The sequence below is a fragment of the Nansenia antarctica genome, assembly GCF_963989245.1.
Source record: "Nansenia antarctica genome assembly, chromosome: 10".
NCBI classification, from domain to species: Eukaryota; Metazoa; Chordata; class Actinopteri; order Argentiniformes; family Microstomatidae; genus Nansenia; species Nansenia antarctica.
This window is the reverse complement of record NC_137680.1, coordinates 22,808,491-22,832,490: the sequence shown is the minus strand read 5'-3', so window position 1 is coordinate 22,832,490 and position 24,000 is coordinate 22,808,491. Positions and strand designations below refer to the sequence as shown.

Sequence of the window (24,000 nt, the reverse complement as noted above, 5' to 3'; positions counted from 1 at the left end):
AAGGCCCCTAGGCTCTGGAATAGCCTCCCCCTCCACATCAGATCTGACCAGAGTGGCGAGTAGGGCTGGGACGACGCGTCGACATAGTCGACGTAATCGACTACGTCAATACGTCGACTTGCGTAATGTGCGTCGGTGCGTCGCAAATAAAATAAAATAAATCTAACTGCAATTGCGGCACTGCGCCGACGTGGTGGCGGGGGCGCTGTTTCGCAAATAAGTTAGCTTTCGTTTTTGCTAGCCAAACAGCTGATAGTTGATGTTGACTGCTCAAGGAGAATACATATTTGAAAGTACAGAATGCCTGAGAGCCTTATATTGCATTATATTACATTATATTTTGAATGGTCATCTGGTGCCTGAATATTGTGTTTTCCTTTACATAAATAATGACATTTCCACCATAAATTGATGCAGAAAGGGCACAAATTGGTGCATATCAATTCACCAGAATGCAAGAAATTAAGTGTTTGATGTTTAAGGACCCCCAGACAGCCCTGCTTCATGGGTCCCCCCCGATGTCAAACACCACTGGTACCACCTCCGCCTCATTTTGAGCCAGGAAAAACCCTGATGGCCATGTTGGCATTCAAGTTGGCTAAACATAGCAGTGAGTCTGCCCTGTGTCTGGGGCTGTTTGACAGAGGCAGTTACAGTAGTAGTAGTAGTAGTAGTAGTAGTAGTAGTAGTAGTAGTAGTAGTAGTAGTAGTAGTAGTAGTAGTAGTAGTAGCAGGTCGCCGAATTAAAGGTGTCTGTGTTTAATTGCGGGCCCACAGACAGCCCCCATACATCAGCTGATCATTTAAAGGGGCGGCCGTCTGAGTAATGTGCATGTCACACGCTGCTTTGTTTTATAAGAGACACTTATAAACTTATTATTACTTATTATTTGCTTTATAAAGACACTGTTAAACAGAGAGAGACAATACAGCCATTATTTTGGGGGAAATTAGGTGATACATTAACCGAACAGGAAAAATAATAATCGTTAGACTAATCGGCTAACCGGAAAAATAATCGCTAGATTAATCGGTAGAAAAATAGTCGTTTGGGACAGCCCTAGTGGCGAGGCTTTTGAAACCTTAGCTAAGACGTACCTCTTCTCCCTGACCTTTGACCTGAGGAGCCTGCCTCCCCACAACTTTCTGCACTTTTATTTCTGCACCTGTTGTATTCTGTTTTGCACCTTGTTATTGTTTTAGTGTACTTTTATTTGTTGTCTTTACTAGTGTTTACTAGTGTTTACTGGTGTTTACTGGTGTTTAATAGTGTTTACTGGTGTTTACTGGTGTTTAATAGTGTTTACTGGTGTTTACTAGTGTTTACTAGTGTTTACTGGTGTTTACTGGTGTTTACTAGTGTTTACTAGTGTTTACTGGTGTTTACTAGTGTTTACTAGTGTTTACTGGTGTTTACTAGTGTTTACTGGTGTTTACTAGTGTTTACTAGTGTTTACTGGTGTTTACTAGTGTTTACTAGTGTTTACTGGTGTTTACTAGTGTTTACTGGTGTTTACTGGTGTTTACTAGTGTTTACTAGTGTTTACTAGTGTTTACTGGTGTTTACTAGTGTTTACTAGTGTTTACTGGTGTTGTTTAATAGTGTTTACTGGTGTTTACTAGTGTTTACTGGTGTTTAATAGTGTTTACTAGTGTTTACTGGTGTTTACTAGTGTTTACTAGTGTTTACTGGTGTTTACTAGTGTTTACTGGTGTTGTTTACTAGTGTTTACTAGTGTTTACTAGTGTTTACTGGTGTTTACTAGTGTTTACTAGTGTTTACTGGTGTTTACTAGTGTTTACTAGTGTTTACTGGTGTTTACTAGTGTTTACTGGTGTTTACTAGTGTTTACTAGTGTTTACTGGTGTTTACTAGTGTTTACTAGTGTTTACTGGTGTTTACTAGTGTTTACTAGTGTTTACTAGTGTTTACTGGTGTTTACTAGTGTTTACTGGTGTTTACTGGTGTTTTATCTGTTAAGCACTTTGGGCGGCTGTCTTGTTGTTGTAAATGTGCTATATAAATAAACATTACTTGACTTCACACCTGTAGGTGTACACACACACACACACACACACACACACATACACACACACGCATGCTAACAGGCTAACAGCCTCTGGATGTTTCCACAGGAGAGCCTCAGTGAGACGACAGCCCCTCGCCCTGCCAGGCCTCCCGGACACATGGACGACCAGACAGACTCACAGCCGCAGAGTATACACCCCCCTCCCCCGCAGGTATACACCCCAGTCCCCCCCCCCCCCCCCCCCCCCACTGGCTACCAGTCTCTCAGAGAATTGAATTCAAAGTACTCCTAATTACATACAAATCACAAAATGGTCTTGGACCAAAACATATCAGATCTCCTCCCACCCTATATTCCTGCAAGGTCCCTAAGGTAAGCTGAGACTAATCAGCTAATAATTCCAAGAGTAAAAACAAAACACGGTGCAGCAGCTTTCAGTCACGCTGCTGCATGCTCCTGGAACAAACTCCCTGAAGAAATCAAACAGGCCCAAACCCTTAAAATATTTAAATCTAAGCTAAAAACCTTCATGTTTTGCAGCAGTTATGATTAAACACAAACACTTCTATCAATGTCTTTAATCCATTAACGTCTTATTAAATGTTTTATCTATTTACTTCTTACATTTGCTTTTATTCATTGTAATTTTTATTTTCTTACTCTGCTCCTCTTGTTGTATTTTTAAATAATGTATGCAAAGCACTTTGAATTACCTTGTTGTATGAAATGTGCTGTACAAATAAAATTGCCTTGCCTTGTCGTGTGTGTGTGTGTGTGTGTGTGTGTGTGTGTGTGTGTGTGTGTGTGTGTGTGTGTGTGTGTTTCAGGAGCTGAGTGGAGGGGAGGAGGTCCTGGCACGCTGGACAGACTGTCGCTTCTACCCCGCCAAGATACAGTCTGTCAACTCTGATGGTGTGTGACCCTGACCCTAACCCTAACCCTGATCCTGACCCTAACCCTGACCCTGACCCTATCCCTGACCCCTAACCCTGACCCTGACCCTAACCCTGACCCCTGACCTGGTTGTCTCCAGCAGGGACCTACACTGTGCAGTTCTATGACCGAGTGATCCGCTGTGTGAAGAGAATTCACATCAAATCCATGCCTGAGGACGCTAGAGGACAGGTGAGTTATCTGTGTGTGTGTGTGTGTGTGTGTGTGTGTGTGGGTGTGTGTGTGTGTGTGTGTGGGTGGGTGTGTGTGTGTGTGTGTGTGGGTGGGGGTGGGGGTGGGTGGGTGGGTGGGTGGGTGGGTGGGTGGGTGGGTGGGTGGATGGATGGATGGATGGATGGATATCGAGAACCGGTTCCAAATTGTTCGATCCATCTGAATCGTACACCTCTAAGGGTTGCTGTCCTGGGGGGCTAACCCTAATATCATACACCTAACCCTAACATCATACACCTAACCCTAACATCGGTGTGCGGCCGTACCACCTTGTCAAGCCTGATCTCGTCAGATCTCAGAAGCTAAGCAGGGCTGGGCCTGGTTAGTAACCTGGATGGGAATCCAAAAAGGGTGAAAGCCTGGTTGCCATTGCACATTCATTCAAACCTTTATTTAAACTCGTAAGTTACTGAGGTTGCCCTCATTTACAGTAGCAACGAGTGAACAAAAGAGAACCAACAATATAAGTCATAAACAGAATAGAAATTAAACCAAAATATAAAACAAACAAAAAACATTACTAAGAAATGTACAACATAATTTAAAAACAGTTACAAGAAGTGACACAGAGGGGAAAAACCAAGTTCTTAAAATCATTGAGTGATGGGAGAGTGACCAGTTTCAGAGAATTCTGAATAGAGTTCCAAGTATTAGCCGCATCATAAGCGTAGGCTGTCCTACCCAGCTTAGTAGACATTTGAGGGACCATACAAACCAACCACTCGCTGGAGCGTGTTTGATAGGAAGGAACATTCCAGTCCAACAGGGAAGTGATATAGGGGGGGAGTTTGCCTGAAATCCCCTTAAATATCAATTGATACCAGTGATAATCTCGGCGGGCTGCGAGAGATGTCCAGCCAACCTTATCATATAAGACACAGTGGTGAGTGTTATATTTGTCTTGAGTGATGAATCTGAGTGCAGAGTGGTATACCGAATCCAGAGCCTTTAAGGTAGTGACAGCCGCGTGACGATAGATCACGTCTCCATAGTCCAGTGCAGACATAAAAACAGATTCAATTACTCTCTTTCTACAGCTCGGCGGGAAGTTACTGCGATTTCTGTAGAGAAAGCCAATCTTCTGACGTAGTTTGGAGGACAAGATATCAACATGATGTTTAAAAGTTAATTTTTCATCAATCCATAAACCAAGGTACTTATACTCCTTGACTCGCTCTAGTATGGAGCCATTTGATAAGGACATTTGGAAGCTATTAACATTAATATTTCTAGACTTAGTAAAAAACATGACTTTTGTTTTGCTAGCATTTAAAACCAATTTAAGTTCTTTAAACGCCCTTTGAAGATGATCAAAAGCTTGTTGCAATTTCAGATTAGCTGACTCAAGAGAATCCGCAGTACAATAGATTATCGTATCATCCGCGTAAAGGTGAGCCTTACATGAGTCGTCCAGAGCAGTTAAAATATTGTTAATATAGATTGTAAAAAGAACCGGACCCAATATTGAACCCTGCGGAACACCCTTAGTAAGGGGCAGGAACTCAGACCGGACAGTACCAACACTTACACACTGGCGCCTATCAGAAAAGTAATTAAGGAAAAAGTTGAGAGAAGTGTTATTCAAGCCTAAGATAGCTAGACAATGCAGAAGTAGAGAATGATCTACTGTATCAAAGGCCTTAGACAGGTCAATGAACAGGGCTGCACAGTGTTTTTCCTGATCCAACGCTGTAACAATATCATTTACAACCAGAGTGGCAGCTGAGATTGTACTATGCTGGGCCCTGAAACCTGATTGAAATGGACTGAGCACAGAGAAGGTAGAAAGAAAGGATTTCACTTGGACATTTACTAATGACTCCAGCACTTTTGCTAAACAACATAAACGAGAGATTGGTCTGTAATTGTCCACATTATCCCTGTCACCTCCTTTGTGTAATGGCATCACCCTAGCGGACTTCCACTCAAGGGGGAGTTTCCCTTCAGAAACAGTGAGGTTTAAAATGTAAGTCAACTGTTCAACTATAACTGGGGCAGCTAATTTAATGAAGAAGGCCTCTAGGTCATCCTCACCAGTAGTACACTTCCGGTTAATAGACTGAAGTGCCCCAAGAACTTCCTCGTGCGTAAACGGAAGAAAAGAAAAGTTTGAGCGGGGAGAGGCTGTAGATGGTTTAAACACTGAAGAGTGGGTAGCAACTGTTGCAGCAGGATTGGACCCAGTATTAATCCTGTCGAACAGATGTCCTGCCTCAGCAAAGTGCCTGTTAAAAGCCAGACAGATTTCATTCTGATCAAAGATCTCGTTATTTTCAATTTTAATTCGCGCGGGAAGGGAGTTGGAGAATTGTTTCTTGTTTATGTTTACTGCTTTCCAAAATTTAGAGGGATTAGAATGCGCGTTTGTAACTAGATCTAGGAAATAATCAGATTTTGCCTTTCTTACAGCGCTAGTGCATCTGTTCCTGATTTGCCTGAATGTAGTCCAATGAAGAGGGTCTCCCGATCGCCTAGCGCGGGCCCAGGCTAGGTTTCTGTCCCTAAGCAACAAAGATAATTCTGAGCTAAACCAAGGGGTAACTCTATCCTTAATTCGAATCATCTTAAGTGGTGCATGTCTATTAACCACTGTGTTAAAACAATCGATAAATGAATGTAAGGCTACCTGAGCGTCAGATTCAGTTAAGGCAATTGGGTGTAAAGTTCCTTCCAGATCATCTAAAAAAGCTTGAGCATCAAACAGTCTGAAGTTTCTCCTCAGTACAGCGAGAGGCTTAGATTTAGCAACTTTCATTTTTCTTATACATGCAATAGGACAATGGTCACTGATTCCCAGATCGAAAACACCACAGGCAGAAATCCTGTCCGGTTTATTAGAACAAATTAAGTCAATGAGTGTGGATTTGGAATAGTTTTTGGGGTTAGGTCTAGTAGGTTCTGCGACTAGCTGGGATAAGCCCAGGTTCCCAAAGACTTCCTTGAGTCCTTGAGAGTTATCACTCAACCAGTCAAGGTTCAGATCACCCAGCACAAGCAATTCAAAGTCAGAGTAAGCAGAGAGCAATTCAGCAAGACTATTAAGAGAGTCAGTATTTGCCGAGGGGGGTCTATAAACACCAGCAACATATATGTGGCTTGGGGTTGGCATGTTCCCCCCATGTCCACTAGGGGTCTCCTTCACCCCACATGGAAAGACATGCCAAAGTGAACACCCGTCCCTGACCACGACGGTGAAGAACGCTACTTGGTCCCCGGGGCGCCGGGCGTCGGTTCAAGCCGCGCCAAAAGGGCGACCGCTGCCAGTGGAGGAATGGCAGCCCGGATGGGTTACAAAGGCAGAGGACAATTTCCACCTGGCGACCCGCCGAAGATAGTGCATGTGCTTGTGTTTGTGTGTGTGTTCACCTAAAAACTTGCATGTGTGTGATCAGAGTGTAAAACTGCCGTGTGTGGCCATTAAAAGACCATCAAGGTCCGATTTCTCTTTCTCTCTTCTCATACACCTAACCCTAACATCATACACCTAACCCTAACATCATACACCTAACCCTAACATCATACACCTAGCCCTAACATCACATTCTAAGTACACATATATGCTGTTAAATGTTGAATATCCACCTTTGCTAATTTTTTATACTGTTAACCCTAACCCATCTTACATCATACAACGTTTACTTTTGTCTTAAACAGACAAAGTACCGGTAATGTTTTTTTTACTTAAAAACACATTTTTGTATTAAAATAAACTATTACCGTACTTTAATAACTCAACAGCACTGAAGACACAGATTACAAGCATATTCATTTAAAACAAATAAAACTCCCTCTGACGGTGGTGACACTAATCTGACGATGGTGAAAGTGGCCTCATTACAACATACAATTCCAAAATGTATACCACTCAAGTCAATGCTTTCTTGCTTTATCTAAAAATTTGGTACAACAAATAACAATTGTGAGCACACAACATTTAATATGGAGCATAAGGTACAATTTAGCAATATCATTATTACGTATTATGTAATTAGGAGAAATTACATAAATAAGAATAAAATAGAGGTTAATGAAACATTATAGGCCATATTGGTATTTATTGTGGTAAAAATATATATTCTAGTCTCCCATTTGGAGGTTTTTGTTGATTCTCCCCAAAAATATTACTAATGACTAATTACTACTACTATTAAATATGACTAATTACTACTACTATTAAATATGACTAATTACTACTAATATAAGATATGACTAATTACTACTAATATAAAATATGACTAATTACTACTATGAAATATTACTAATTACTACTACTATTAAATATGACTAATTACTACTACTATTAAATATGACTAATTACTACTACTATTAAAGTATTACTAATTACTACTACTATTAAATATGACTAATTACTACTACTATTAAATATTACTGATTACTACTACTATTAAATATGACTAATTACTACTACTATTAAATATTACTAATTACTACTACTATTAAATATGACTAATTACTACTACTATTAAATATGACTAATTACTACTACTATTAAATATGACTAATTACTACTACTATTAAATATTACTGATTACTACTACTATTAAATATGACTAATTACTACTATTAAATATTACTAATTACTACTACTATTAAATATTACTAATTACTACTACTATTAAATATTACTAATTACTACTACTATTAAATATTACTAATTACTACTACTATTAAATATTACTAATTACTACTACTATTAAATATTACTAATTACTTCTACTACTATTAAATATTACTAATTACTACTATTAAAGTATTACTAATTACTACTACTATTAAATATTACTAATTACTACTACTATTAAATATGACTAATTACTACTACTATTAAATATTACTAATTACTACTACTATTAAATATGACTAATTACTACTACTATTAAATATGACTAATTACTACTACTATTAAATATTACTAATTACTACTACTATTAAAGTATGACTAATTACTACTACTATTAAATATGACTAATTACTACTACTATTAAATATTACTAATTACTACTACTATTAAATATGACTAATTACTACTACTATTAAATATTACTAATTACTACTACTATTAAAGTATTACAGAATCGCCTGCTGGCTGGGGACTCTTCTATCTATTGGCTTGAAGACAGAAGAGCTTCTAAGTGTCAAGACTTGTGGTCTATCCAAGCTTCAATACACCATAAGGCTTTGGACAGGTTTTAACACGCTAGTCTCCAAGGCTTTGGACAGGTCTTAACGCACTAGTCTCCAAGGCTTTGGACAGGTCTTAACACGCTAGTCTCCAAGGCTTTGGACAGGTCTTAACACGCCAGTCTCCAAGGCTTTGGACAGGTCTTAACACGCTAGTCTCCAAGGCTTTGGACAGGTCTTAACACGCTAGTCTCCAAGGCTTTGGACAGGTCTTAACGCGCTAGTCTCCAAGGCTTTGGACAGGTCTTAACACGCTAGTCTCCAAGGCTTTGGACAGGTCTTAACGCGCTAGTCTCCAAGGCTTTGGACAGGTCTTAACGCGCTAGTCTCCAAGGCTTTGGACAGGTCTTAACATGCTAGTCTCCAAGGCTTTGGACAGGTCTTAATCCAACAGGTCCATTGGGTTTGGGTGACAGGTCCATTGGGGGAGGGGTTTGGGTGACAGGTCCATTGGGGGAGGGGTTTGGGTGACAGGTCCATTGGGGGAGGGGTTTGGGTGACATGTCCATTGGGGGAGGGGTTTGGGTGACAGGTCCATTGGGGGAGGGGTTTGGGTGACAGGTCCATTGGGGGAGGGGTTTGGGGGTTTGGGTTAGTTGAGCCTCAGGTGTCTCTGTCCTGATGACTTCTAACAGTTGTCAGATTGAGGGAGGGACATAGTTCTGACTCTGTGTGTGTGTGTGTGTGTGTGTGTGTGTGTGTGTGAACAGGACTGGCTGGCCCTGGTGAAGGCGGCGTCAGCAGCAGCTAGCAGCACCAAGCCCCGGACCAGCGCCAACAGCAACAAGGACCGAGGGGGAGAAGGGGGAGAAGAGGGAGGAGAAGAGGCGAAGGGGGGGTGGTCTGACGAGGAGGAGGAGGAGGAGGAAGATGATCTCCAGCAGCCCCATTCTGACAAACTGGGTACACCCCCCCCCCTAACCCTAACCCTAACACCCCCCCCCCCTCTTGTCTTGTGAGTTCTAACCTAACACTGACATCCCTGCCCTCCCTCTGCCTGAAGGTAACCATGACGACGCTGCAGACAGCAGAGACGGGCAGGAAAAGGAGCCAATGACAGCGGGCCAGTCGTCCCAGAGCCCTGCCCCCTCTCAGAGCCCCGCCCCCTCTCAAAGCCCTGCCCCCTCTCAGAGCCCTGCCCCCTCTCAGAGCCCCGCCCCCTCTGAGACTCAGCTGCGGGACCACGAACAGACCAGGCTGTTAAGCCCCGGACCCGCCCCCGGCCCCACCCCCTCTCCCCTCCCCGGACCTGGAACAGACACAGCTCCCCCTGGTGGGTGGTCTGGTCACTACAATACCAATAACAAGACACTCTGAACTGCTGTGGGGGGTGGGTGGGAGGGAGGGAGGGTGAGGGAGGGTGGGTGAGGGTGGGGTGGGTGTGGGAGGGTGGGGTGGTTTTGGGTGGGAGGGTGGGGTGGGTGTGGGAGGGGTGCTTTGGGACATGGTCATTTGGCTAGTAGTAAGTAAGTAAGTAAAACTTTATTTATATAGCGCCTTTCGTACATGAAATGCAACTCAAATCGCGTTACAATAGAAAACATACAATCAATGATTACAAAAGGGGGGGGGATGGGGGGGAGGGGACACGAGTAGGACAACAGTAGGAGAGGGGTGAGGGAAGGGAGGGGAGGGAGGGGTTACATCACCCTCTGTAGACATCATCTGCTATCTAATCGGCACACTGTGCTGCCACTGTGTGTGGGGGGGGTGCATGTCCATGTATGTATAAGTCCAATCTCAACGACCGCAGAGTGTCATCGCGATAACACCTCGATCGGGCCAGTCAAAAGTCAACAACCGGTGTTCATTCTTGTAGAATTTCTTTTGGCAATTGTGTTGAGAGACCAGCTTATCAATTCCATGTTTGTAGTTTGTAGTTTCGAAAAAACTGTGCAAAACTCCGGAGCAGAAAGCAGACAAGACAAGACAAGAGGTGGTGGGAGGGTATATTGAGAGAGCGAAAATGCGACCGCCTACGACGAGAGAGAAAGAGGAAAAAGTACACCAAAAATGAAAAAAGTATAACTTTTTTATTTTTCTTCAATATTTAATTGCCATCGTAGTCCCACTAGATCTCTCAGGTCCTCTGGTTCTGGTCTCTAGAACCTCAGGTCCTCTGGTTCTGGTCTCTAGAACCTCAGGTCCTCTGGTACTGGTCTCTAGACCCTCAGGTCCTCTGGTACTGGTCTCTAGACCCTCAGGTACTCTGGTACTGGTCTCTAGACCCTCAGGTCCTCTGGTACTGGTCTCTAGACCCTCAGGACCTCTAGTACTGGTCTCTAGACCCTCAGGTCCTCTGGTACTGGTCTCTAGACCCTCAGGTACTCTGGTACTGGTCTCTAGACCCTCAGGTACTCTGGTACTGGTCTCTAGACCCTCATGTCCTCTGGTACTGGTCTCTAGACCCTCAGGTCCTCTGGTACTGGTCTCTAGACCCTCAGGTACTCTGGTACTGGTCTCTAGACCCTCAGGTCCTCTGGTACTGGTCTTTAGATCCCTCAGGTCCTCTGGTACTGGTCTCTAGACAAAGTTTGATTGATTGATTGTCATTTTGCAACATTCAAATGTCAGTTGAGTTGGTTGTTAATAAAGTTGTAAACTAGAACTTCCAAATGTACATTAAAGATGACTGACTTCTGTTTCTGTGTCCTCAGAGCTGCCCAGCCCCTCCCACCTCCCCTCCCCCCACCCCTCCGAGCAGAGGAGACGACGCTCCCAGCGACTGGCCGCTGACCCTGCCCACCGGCCCCCTGACCCCGCCCACCGCCCTCCTGGCCCCGCCCACCGCCCCCCAGACCCCGCCCACCGCCCCCCAGACCCCGCCCACACGTCCGCGGAGCCACACCCAGTCCACAGAGACTCCTCCTCCTCTGAAGGTGAGCTGGTCTGGAGTCAGAGCTAACGGTTAATCTGGCATGTTGGTGGAGGTTACCATGACGACAGGCCTGGTGGAGGTTACTATCTCTACTGGGTTGTACGTGGTGGACTGTGTCTAAATGGTTAGACTGACTTATATAGACTGACTTATATAGATGACTTATATAGATGACTTATATAGATGACTTATATAGACTGACTTATATAGACTGACTTATATAGATGACTTACCGTATTTTCCGGACTATAAGTCGCATCAGGCAAAAAATGTGACATTAAGAGGAAAAAACATATATAAGTCGCACTGGACTATAAGTCGCATTTATTTAGAAATATATTTCACAAAATCCAAGACCAAGAACAGACATTTAATCTGGAAAGGCAAGTTTATTCAACTACACAATAGCACACAGAACAACAGGCTGAATAGAAGTCCGGTATGTTAACATAACACATTAACAGTTATTCAGCAACACAATAGCATAAAGAACATACCTGGGAGGCTGAATAGGCTAAATGAACATAACAAGCCAGCGAGTCCAACAAGCAAGTTACCAGTAAGCAAGTTCACCAAGCTACCGTTTGCTTAGCTTCAACAAGCTAACGTTTTAGATAGCTTCTTCAGGGGTATAGGAGCAGCATATAGTTGTCACAAGCCCAGAGCGCCCTCTGCCGGCTGTAGACGGTAATGTTTACTCCTTGGTTCATGTCAGTCAGTATGAAATTATATATATATATATATATATTGATATATAAGTCGCACCTGACTATAAGTCGCAGGACCAGCCAAACTATGAAAAAAAGCGTGACTTATAGTCCGGAAAATACGGTATATAGACTGACTTATATAGACTGACTTATACTGACTGACTTATATAGACTGACTTATATAGATGACTTATATAGACTGACTTATATAGATGACTTATATAGACTGACTTATATAGACTGACTTATAATGACTGACTTATATAGACTGACTTATAACGACTGACTTATATAGACTGACTTATATAGACAGACTTATAAAGACTGACTTATAAAGACTGACTTATATAGACTAACTTATATAGACTGACTTATAAAGACTGACTTATATAGACTGACTTATATAGATGACTTATATAGATGACTTATATAGACTGACTTATATAGATGACTTATATAGATGACTTATATAGATGACTTATATATGCCTTACAACCTGGAATTAAAATGGATTGTTTGAAAGTTTGCATCATTTAATTTACAGAATATGCCGACAACTTTGAAGATGTGATTTTTATTTATTTATTGTGAAGCAAACAACAACAAATAGGACAAAATAACAGAAAACGTCAATGTGCATAACTATTCACCCCCTTAAAGTTAGTACTTTGTAGAGCCACCTTTTGTGGCAATCACAGCTGCAAGTCGCTTTTGATAAGTCTCTATGAGCTTGCCATATCTTTCCACTGGGATTTCTGTCCATTCCTCAAGGGAAAACTGCTCCAGCTCCTTCAAGTTTGATGGTTTGCGCTTGTGAACAGCAATCTTCAAGTCTGACCACAGATTCTCAATTGGATTGAGGTCTGGGCTTTGACTAGGCCATTCCAACACATTTATATGTTTCCCCTTGAACCACTCAAGTGTTGCTTTAGCAGTATGCTTGGGGTCGTTGTCCTGCTGGAAGGTGAACCTCCGTCCTAGTCTCAAATCACTTACAGACTGGTACAGGTTTTGCTCAAGAATATCCCTGTATTTAGCACCATCCATCTTTCCCTCGACTCGGACCAGTTTCCCAGTCCCTGTTGCTGAAAAACAATGGTGTGGATGGTGTTCTTGGGGTGATGGGATGTGTTGGGTGTTCGTCAGACATAGCGTTTTCCTTGACGGCCAAAAAGTTCAATTTTAGTCTCATCTGACCAGAGCACCTTCCTCCATACATTTTGGGAGTCTCCGACATGCCTTTTTGCAAACTCAAAACGTGCCTTCTTATTTTTAGCTGAAAGTAATGGCTTTCTTCTGGCCACTCTTCCATAAAGCCCAGCTCTATGGAGTGTACGGCTAATTGTGGTCCTATGGACAGATACTCCAGTCTCTTCTGTGGAACTCTGCAGCTCCTCCAGGGTTACCCTTGGTCTCTGTGCTGCCTCTCTGATTAATGCCCTCCTTACCCGGTCCGTGAGTTTTGGTGGGCGGCCCTCTCTTGGCAGGTTTGTTGTGGTGCCATGTTCTTTCCATTTGATTATGATGGATTTGATGGTGCTCCTGGGGATCATCAAAGATTTGGATTTTTTTTTATAACCCAACCCTGACTTGTACTTCTCAACAACTTTGTCCCGGACTTGTTTGGAGAGTTCCTTGGTCTTCATGGCAGTGTTTGGTTGGTGGTGCCTCTTGCTTAGGTGTTGCAGCCTTTGGGGCCTTTCAGAAAAGGTGTGTATATACTGACAGATCATGTGACACTTAGATTGCACACATGTGGACTTCATTTCACAAATTATGTGACTTCTGAAGGTAATTGGTTGCACCAGAACTTTTTAGGGGCTTCATAACAAAGGGTGTGAATACATATGCACATGCCAATTTTCAGTTCCTTATTTTTTTTAATTCTTTTTTTATATATATATTTCTCATTTTATTTCAAAACTAAGACTAAGACTTTGTGCAGATTCATCAAATAAAATTCTGATTAAAAAAACATTTAAATTACAGGTTGTAATGTAACAAAATAGGTAAAAAGCCAAGGGGGGTGAATACTTTTGCAAGGCACTGTATATAGACTGACTTCTATAGACTGACTTATATAGCGCCTTTAACCAAAGCGCTTTACAACGGCCCCTCATTCGCCCATTCACACAAACATTCACACACCAATGGCGGCAAGCTGCCATGCAAGGCGCCGGCCCGCTCACTGGGAGCAATTTGGGGTTCAGTGTCTTGCCCAACATGTCTTGCCCCCCGGCTGGCCACAACGACATGTGGCCAGCCGGGGTTCGAACCGCCGATCTGCCAACCTTGCGATCATTAGATGCCGGCTCTACCTCCTGTGACACAGCGCCCCGCAGAACATCTCCTCGGTGCAACAACCTGACAAACTGTGCTAGAGGGAGGCGTTGATGGTCCTGCAGAGGTCACAGGTTTGCTCAGTCCCAGGGAGCTAGCCAGATGTATGGAGGACCAGGGAGCTAGCCAGATGTATGGAGGATCAGGGAGCTGGCCAGATGTATGGAGGACCAGGGAGCTAGCCAGATGTATGGAGGACCAGGGAGCTATCCAGATGTATGGAGGACCAGGGAGCTAGCCAGATGTATGGAGGACCAGGGAGCTAGCCAGATGTATGGAGGACCAGGGAGCTAGCCAGATGTATGGAGGACCAGGGAGCTAGCCAGATGTATGGAGGACCAGGGAGCTAGCCAGATGTATGGAGGACCAGGGAGCTAGCCAGATGTATGGAGGACCAGGGAGCTAGCCAGATCTATGGAGGATCAGGGAGCTAGCCAGATGTATGGAGGACCAGGGAGCTAGCCAGATGTATGGAGGACCAGGGAGCTAGCCAGATGTATGGAGGACCAGGGAGCTAGCCAGATGTATGGAGGACCAGGGGGCTAGCCAGATGTATGGAGGACCAGGGAGCTAGCCAGATGTATGGAGGACCAGGGAGCTAGCCAGATGTATGGAGGACTAGGGAGCTATCCAGATCTATGGAGGACAAGGGAGCTAGCCAGATGTATGGAGGACCAGGGAGCTAGCCAGATGTATGGAGGACCAGGGAGCTAGCCAGATGTATGGAGGACCAGTTCATCCAGCCTCTTCAGGAGTCTGGATGTACGTGGGGCAGTTGGGAGCCCGACTCCACCCGCCCCCTGCCTTGCTCCAAACATACGCACCTGTCTGTCTCAACGTCCAATCATACCCACCTGTCTGTCTCAACGTCCAATCATACGCACCTGTCTGTCTCAACGTCCAATCATACGCACCTGTCTGTCTCAACGTCCAATCATACGCACCTGTCTGTCTCAACATCCAATCATATGCTCCTGTCTGTCTCAACGTCCAATCATATGCTCCTGTCTCAGGTCCAGTCGTCAACTGTACAGAGGGGGAGGAGTCAACTCATCACAACTACTGTGCCGGGACACCTCCCGCCCCTCAGTCTCCACCTATCACAGCCCAGGACCAGCTGAGTGACGAGGTCACAGCCAATCAGACAGCAGTGGGAGAGAAGGCTCCGCCCCCCCTGCCTGCAGGTAAGGCAGAGATGATCTGATCTATACCCCGACCTTAACTAGACCCCTGTGGAACCTGACGTGTGTGTGTGTGTGTGTGTGTGTGTGTGTGTGTGTGTGTGTGTGTGTGTGTGTGTGTGTGTGTGTGTGTGTGTTGCAGCCCCTGGTCTGAAGAGGACTCCTAAACTGAACAAACACACCAGAGAACCTAGTATGTATTCTAACTGTAGTAGTATTCTGTCATAGTTGTAGTATTCTGTCATAGTTGTAGTATTCTGTCATAGTTGTAATATCCAACTGTGTACAGTGGGGGAATAAGTACCGTATTTTCCGGACTATAAGTCGCACCCGAGTATAAGTCGCAGCAGTCAAAAAATGGGTCATGAAGAGGAAAAAACCACATATAAGTCGCACTGGACTATAAGTCGCATTTATTTAGAAATATATTTCACAAAATCCAAGACCAAGAACAGACATTTAATCTGGAAAGGCAAGTTTATTCAACTACACAATAGCACACAGAACAACAGGCTGAATAGAAGTCCGGTATGTTAACATAACACATTAACAGTTATTCAGCAACACAATAGCATAAAGAACATACCTGGGAGGCTGAATAGGCTAAATGAACATAACAAGCCAGCGAGTCCAACAAGCAAGTTACCAGTAAGCAAGTTCACCAAGCTACCGTTTGCTTAGCTTCAACAAGCTAATGTTTCCTCCGCGGACTTTTCCGGACGAAAGTGTGTCCCTGTCGGCTCGGTACAGCTGGAAACCCTCCAGTTGTACTGCTGCGTCTGGGACTTCCTCAGAGAGCCAGGTCTCCGTGATGGCATAAGCTGCTGAAGAGTTGTAGTCCTTGCTTTTCGCTACAAGGCACCGGAGTTCGTCCATTTTATTACATAAAGAGTTCACGTTGGCCAGAAATATTCCTGGGAGTGGAGTGCGGGAGCCGTGTCTTCTCAGTCTAGCGAGAGCCCCGGCTCTCTTCCCCCGCTGGCGTCTCACCCACCTCACAGCCTGGGTGAAGATTGCGGTTCCTCTGATCAGGATATCCAGCACGTCCGTAGATCGGGTGAGAAAAATAGGAAAAGTGTCCAAGGGGGTGGAATCCCTGAGACATAAGAGTTCTTCTCTTGTATAAGAGATGCCACAGAACACGAATCCAGACATACAGACACACCAAACAACACTCCACAACACCACAGCTGCCATGGGCGCCGCCATCTTGGACTGGCAGTCTGCAGTCTGGCAGACAAGCAGTCTGAACCAGGAAAGCCTGGTCTCCATAGTAGTCACAAGCCCAGAGCGGCCAAGAGCGCCCTCTGTTGGCTGTAGACGGTAATGTTTACTCCTTGGTTCATGTCAGTCAGTATGAAATTATATATATATTGATATATAAGTCGCACCTGACTATAAGTCGCAGGACCAGCCAAACTATGAAAAAAAGCGCGACTTATAGTCCGGAAAATACGGTATTTAAACATTTTGTCCTGTAAATGTATTTCCAATGAGCCTATTCAAGTGAAATTTGCACCAGACTTTGGTATTAACTCAAACAATCCAGACAAAAAACTAACATTAAAGTCCATATGTAAATAAAGTTATGTGTAATAAACTGGAATGAAACAGGAAAAAAGTATTGAACACACTAAGAAAAAGCAGAACACCACAGCAAGGAAAGGCAAGGTCTAGTGAGTTGGACTTGTGATCGGAAGGTTGTGAGTTCAAATCCCGCCTGAAACCACTACTAGTGTGCCCTTGAGTAAGGCACTTAGCCCTCAGTTACTCCAGGGGGAATGTTCCTGTAATTCGTAATTGTAAATCGCTTTGGATTAAAAGCGTCTGCTAAATGGCAAAATTATTTAAACTTTTAATTATTAAAAATGTATTATTTTAAATTAATTAAAATTAGGAACCAGTTGAAAACCATAACTGATTAGGAGGCAACTCTACCTCCAAGCTGTGCTATTTAATGTCGGCTGGGTTAGAATATATTGTTGGGCTATAAAAGGTTTTTTTGTAACCAAGGTGCCACACAACAAACATATAATGATGGGTAAAAGCAAAGAGCTGTCTCAAGACCTTCGCAACCAGATTCTTCACAAGTCAGAAGGATACTTCGAAGACTCAGAAGGATACTTCGAAGACTCAGAAGGATACTTCGAAGACTCAGAAGGATACTTCGAAGACTCAGAAGGATACTTAGAAGACTCAGAAGGATACTTAGAAGACTCAGAAGGATACTTAGAAGAGTCAGAAGGATACTTAGAAGACTCAGAAGGATACTTCGAAGACTCAGAAGGATACTTCGAAGACTCAGAAGGATACTTAGAAGACTCAGAAGGATACTTAGAAGAGTCAGAAGGATACTTAGAAGACTCAGAAGGATACTTCGAAGACTCAGAAGGATACTTCGAAGACTCAGAAGGATACTTCGAAGACTCAGAAGGATACTTCGAAGACTCAGAAGGATACTTAGAAGACTCAGAAGGATACTTAGAAGACTCAGAAGGATACTTAGAAGAGTCAGAAGGATACTTAGAAGACTCAGAAGGATACTTCGAAGACTCAGAAGGATACTTCGAAGACTCAGAAGGATACTTAGAAGACTCAGAAGGATACTTAGAAGACTCAGAAGGATACTTAGAAGACTCAGAAGGATACTTAGAAGACTCAGAAGGATACTTAGAAGAGTCAGAAGGATACTTAGAAGAGCAGCCAAAGAGCCATGGACCAAGAGCTTCAGAAAGACTTGGAGGCAGCAGGTGAACTGCAAAAAAGACATGTTGAAGATAATTTAAGGTTTGCCAAACAACATTTGGACAAGCTAGTGAACTACTGGGAGCATGTACTCTGGGCAGATGAGACCAAAATTTTACTTTTTGGCATCACCCTAATAACACTACACCAACAGTGAAGTTTGGAGGTGGAAGTATCATAGTGTGGGGCTGTTTCTCCTCTCTTGGTACTGGCAGACTTCATATCATTGAAGGAACAATGAATGGAGCCATGTACAGAGAGATTCTTGAGGTGAACCTGCTGCCATCCACCTGGATGCTGAGGATGAGACGTGGGTGGACCTTCCAGCAGGACAACGATCCAAAGCAGACAGCAAAGGAAACTCGCAATTGGTTTCAGAGAAAGAAAATCACCTTGTTGGAATGGCCCAGTCAATCACTGACTTAAACCCAATTGAACATTTGTGGAAGCATCTGAAGATCCAGAATCACAAGAGGCCCCCCGCAATCTTCAAGATTTAAAGACAATCTGTGTAGAGGAATGGGCCAAAATCACACCTGAATACTGCGGGCGACTAGTTACTTCATACAGAAAGCTCCTTGAAGCTGTCATTACAAACAAAGGCTTCTCCACTAAGTATTTAATTAATTTCAGTTATGTTTTCAATGCTTTTTTTCCTGTTTCATTCAACTTTATTACACATAACTTTATTTACATATGGACTTTAATGTTTAGATTTGTTGTCTGGATTGTTTGAGTTAATACCAAAGTCTGGTGCAGATTTCACTTGAACAGGCTCATTGGAAATACATTTACTGAACAAAATGTTCAATACTTATTTCCCCCACTGTGTGTAAAGTATTCAACTTTTCCATCACCCCCCCTCCTCCCCCATTACCCCCCCCCCTCCCCCATTACCCCCTCCCTCCCCCATCATCCCCTCCTCCCCCATCACCCCCCCTCCTCCCCCATTACCCTCCCCCATCACCCCCTCCTCCCCCATCACCCCCCCCTCCTGCCCCATCACCTCCCCCATCACCCCTCCCAGTCATGAACACCAGGCGGGGGGAGGATGCTACGTTGCCTAGCGACCAGGAGCACAGCCAGTTCCTGTGCCAGGTCCCCGGGTGCTGTAAGTCCTTCAGGAAGGCCAAGCTGCTGGACTACCACCTGAAGTACTACCACAGCCTAGGCTCCGCCCACAGCCTAGGCTCTGCCCACAGCCTAGGCTCCGCCCACAGCCTAGGCTCTGCCCACAGCCTAGGCTCCGCCCACAGCCTAGGCTCCGCCCACAGCCTCGGCTCCGCCCACAGCCTAGGCTCCGCCCACAGCCTCGGCTCCTCCCCTCGACAGCAGACAGACACGCCCTCCCCAGACCGCTACCCCGGCCCCTCCCCCGGCCGTTGCCGCACCACCTCCGCCTGCGTCCTCTCCTCGGCCCCGCCCACAACGCCGCTGGACCACGACAGGAAGAGACGCAGGACCGTCTCCACCTCCTCCTGTAAGATACACATGTGATATTATATTATTATATTATATTATATTACTATATTATATTATATTACTATATTATATTATATTATATTATACTATTATATTATAATTATATTATATTGTTATATATTATGTTGTTATATATTATATTGTTATATATTATATTGTTATATATTATATTATATTATTATTATATTATATTATATTATTATAATATTATATTATAATAGTATATTATATTATAATAGTTTATTATATTATATTATTATATTATATTATACAGGTGCAACTCAAAAAATTAGAATATCGTGCAAAAGTTCATTCATTTCAGTAATTGAACTTAAAGGGTTAAACTTAAATATTATATAGACTCATTGCATTGTACATATGCATGATTATACTTTTCAGAGGGCTGACATTTCTGTATTTAAAATCCTTTTATTATTGATTTCATGTAATATTAACAATTTCTGAGATATTTAATTTGGGGTTTTCATAAGCTGTAAGCCATAATCATCAAATTTATAACAAATAAAGGCTTTAAATATCTCGCTTTGCATGTAATGAGTCTATATAATATCTAAGTTTAACCCTTTAAGTTGAATTACTGAAATAAATGAACTTTTGCACGATATTCTAATTTTTTGAGTTGCACCTGTAATAGTATATTATATTATTATATTATTATATTATATTATAATAGTATATTATATTATATTATAATAGTATATTATATTATAATATTATATTATAATAGTATATTATATTATATTATTATACTGGCCCTGTGTGGAACGATGTGACAATCTCTAATGCTCAGGTCCTCATGTCAGGATCTGAATTGGACTTTTCTTTCGAAAAATGTGAATACATTTCCACGTTGTTGAAAATCAACGACACATCGCTAACTAACACAGCTTGTTTTGTGAGCCTGCTAACAATGTAAAGTAATGTTCTAGTTAACTAGGTAACAATGTAAAGTAGTGTTGTAGTTAACTAGGTAACAATGTAAAGTAGTGTTGTAGTTAACTAGGTAACAATGTAAAGTAGTGTTGTAGTTAACTAGGTAACAATGTAAAGTAGTGTTGTAGTCGAATGAATGAATGAATGGTCTTTATTGTCATTGCTACAGTACAGGTACCAAACAACGACATTTAGGAGGGGTGGCTCCCCTGGTGTTAGGAAAGAGAAAAAAAAACACTTTTAAAAAAAATCACAAGAAGGGAAGGAGCTGGTTTACATAAATAAAGTCTATGTACACTATCCACTGTACTATACTGTACAGATAGACGACTAGGGTTGTCATATTGCACAATAGTGTTATTTCACATTTATTTAAAGTGTCGCAGTTTGCAGGCTTGAAATGTACATGTTTGTGCCTCAGCCGTTAACTAGGTAACAATGTAAAGTAGTGTTGTAGTTAACTAGGTAACAATGTAAAGTAGTGTTCTAGTTAACTAGGTAACAATGTAAAGTAGTGTTGTAGTTAACTAGGTAACAATGTAAAGTAGTGTTGTAGTTAACTAGGTAACAATGTAAAGTAGTGTTGTAGTTAACTAGGTAACAATGTAAAGTAGTGTTCCAGTTAACTAGGTAACAATGTAAAGTAGTGTTCTAGTTAACTAGGTAACAATGTAAAGTAGTGTTCTAGTTAACCACCATATACACCATATACACTATATACATAATATACACCATATACACTGTATATACAGTATATATATATATATATATGTGTCTTACCCCCCCCCCCAGCCCTCTCCCCCCAGGGTGTGGTGTTCCAGCTGGACTCTCCCACGGTCGGGGGGGGGGCCGGGGGTCTGAGGCCCCCCAAACCAGGCAGGATGAAGCCGTCGTCAGCTTCTATGAGTTCAGACAGTACTGAGGTGTCCCCTCCCCCCTCCCTCCCACCACCCCCCCGGGACCGCAGCTTCCAAAGCCTCCAGGACAAGATCCTCCACAAGGAAGGGGGGGGTCTGGAGACAGGTCAGTGGAGGGGGGGTCTGGAGACAGGTCAGTGGAGACAGGTCAGTGGAGGGGGAGTCTGGAGACAGGTCAGTGGAGGGGGGGTCTGGAGACAGGTCAGTGGAGGGGGGGTCTGGAGACAGGTCAGTGGAGGGGGGGTCTGGAGACAGGTCAGTGGAGGGAGAGTCTGGAGACAGGTCAGTGGAGGGGGGGTCTGGAGACAGGTCAGTGGAGGGGGAGTCTGGAGACAGGTCAGTGGAGGGGGGGTCTGGAGACAGGTCAGTGGAGGGGGGGTCTGGAGACAGGTCAGTGGAGGGGGAGTCTGGAGACAGGTCAGTGGAGGGGGAGTCTGGAGACAGGTCAGTGGAGGGGGAGTCTGGAGACAGGTCAGTGGAGGGGGGGTCTGGAGACAGGTCAGTGGAGGGGGAGTCTGGAGACAGGTCAGTGGAGGGGGAGTCTGGAGACAGGTCAGTGGAGGGGGAGTCTGGAGACAGGTCAGTGGAGGGGGGGTCTGGAGACAGGTCAGTGGAGGGGGAGTCTGGAGACAGGTCAGTGGAGGGGGGGTCTGGAGACAGGTCAGTGGAGGGGGGGTCTGGAGACAGGTCAGTGGAGGGGTGGTCTGGAGACAGGTCAGTGGAGGGGGGGTCTGGAGACAGGTCAGTGGAGGGGGAGTCTGGAGACAGGTCAGTGGAGGGGGGGTCTGGAGACAGGTCAGTGGAGGGGGAGTCTGGAGACAGGTCAGTGGAGGGGGGGTCTGGAGACAGGTCAGTGGAGGGGGAGTCTGGAGACAGGTCAGTGGAGGGGGGGTCTGGAGACAGGTCAGTGGAGGGGGGGTCTGGAGACAGGTCAGTGGAGGGGGGGTCAGTGGAGTGGGGTCTTCTCTCTGTCCCCTCTATTTTCAATGCCCTCTCTTCCCTCTCTTTTCTCCATCAGGGCTAATCAGGACAGAGAAGAGAGTGAAACTGGAGGACAAGAATCTGCAGGGTGAGTTTGTCCTGAAGTGAAGCACTGGTTAACTAGTGATTAACTAGTGATTATAGGTTAACTAGTGGTTAACTAGTGATACAGGGGGTTGACTAGTGGTTAACTAGTGATACAGGGGTTAACTAGGGGTTAACTAGTGATACAGGGGTTAATTTGTGGTTAACTAGTGATACAGGGGTTAACTAGTGGTTAACTAGTGATACAGGGGTTAACTAGTGGTTAACTAGTGATACAGGGGTTTACTAGTGAAACAGGGGTTAACTAGGGGTTAACTAGTGATACAGGGGTTTACTAGTGAAACAGGGGTTAACTAGGGGTTAACTAGTGATACAGGGGTTTACTAGTGATACAGGGGTTTACTAGTGATACAGGGGTTTACTCGTGATACAGGGGTTGACTAATGGTTAACTAATGATACAGGGGTTGACTAGTGGTTAACTAATGATACAGGGGTTTACTAGTAATACAGGGGTTAACTAGTGGTTAATTAGTGATAAAGGTGTTAACTAGTGATAACTAGTGGTTAACTAGTGATACAGAGGTTAACTAGTGGATAACTAGTGGTTAACTAGTGATACAGAGGTTAACTAGTGATAACTAGTGGTTAACTAGTGATACAGGTGTTAACTAGTGGTTAACTAGTGATACAGGGGTTAACTAGTGATACAGCGGTTAACTAGTGGTTAATTAGTGATAAAGGTGTTAACTAGTGATAACTAGTGGTTAACTAGTGATACAGAGGTTAACTAGTGGATAACTAGTGATACAGAGGTTAACTAGTGATAACTAGTGGTTAACTAGTGATACAGGTGTTAACTAGTGGTTAACTAGTGATACAGCGGTTAACTAGTGGTTAACTAGTGATGCAGGGGTTAACTAGTGGATAACTAATGATACAGGGGTTAACTAGTGATACAGGGGTTAACTAGTGGTTAACTAGTGGATTACTAGTGGTTAACTAGTGATGCAGGGGTTAACTAGTGGTTAACTAGTGATGCAGGGGTTAACTAGTGATGCAGGGGTTAACTAGTGGTTAACTAGTGTATTACTAGTGATGCAGGGGTTAACTAGTGGATAACTAGTGGTTAACTAGTGGTTAACTAGTGATCCAGGGGTTTGGGGTCTCTGCTGTACAGGCAGGGTGAAGGTGAAGCAGCGGAGGAAAGACTCTTTCAAAACCAAACAGAAGAAGAAGAAAAAGAAAAAGAAGAAATCCAAGCAACACTGTGAGTAGATGAGATGGAGGGAGGGTCCTCCTGCTATCCCAGACTCCCTCTGACTCAGTCTGCCTGTCTGTCTGTCTGTCTGCCTGTCTGCCTGTCTGT

The 24,000-nt window shown here is 43.7% G+C and overlaps 1 protein-coding gene across 1 annotated transcript in view; it reads left to right on the top strand.

Moving 5' to 3' along the window:
- The window catches only part of phf20l1 (PHD finger protein 20 like 1), a gene marked incomplete at its 5' end in the record, with an annotated part of 36,104 nt that overhangs the window by 711 nt on the left and 11,393 nt on the right, over positions 1-24,000 (top strand). Inside the window, 12 exons of the mRNA XM_080541092.1 lie at positions 2,137-2,241; positions 2,858-2,942; positions 3,067-3,155; positions 9,110-9,302; positions 9,403-9,672; positions 11,057-11,278; positions 15,341-15,511; positions 15,645-15,701; positions 19,281-19,733; positions 21,482-21,712; positions 22,625-22,675; positions 23,812-23,901. Coding sequence (XP_080397218.1) covers positions 2,137-2,241; positions 2,858-2,942; positions 3,067-3,155; positions 9,110-9,302; positions 9,403-9,672; positions 11,057-11,278; positions 15,341-15,511; positions 15,645-15,701; positions 19,281-19,733; positions 21,482-21,712; positions 22,625-22,675; positions 23,812-23,901 — 2,017 coding nt within the window. The remainder of the gene's footprint in view (positions 1-2,136; positions 2,242-2,857; positions 2,943-3,066; positions 3,156-9,109; positions 9,303-9,402; positions 9,673-11,056; positions 11,279-15,340; positions 15,512-15,644; positions 15,702-19,280; positions 19,734-21,481; positions 21,713-22,624; positions 22,676-23,811; positions 23,902-24,000) is intronic.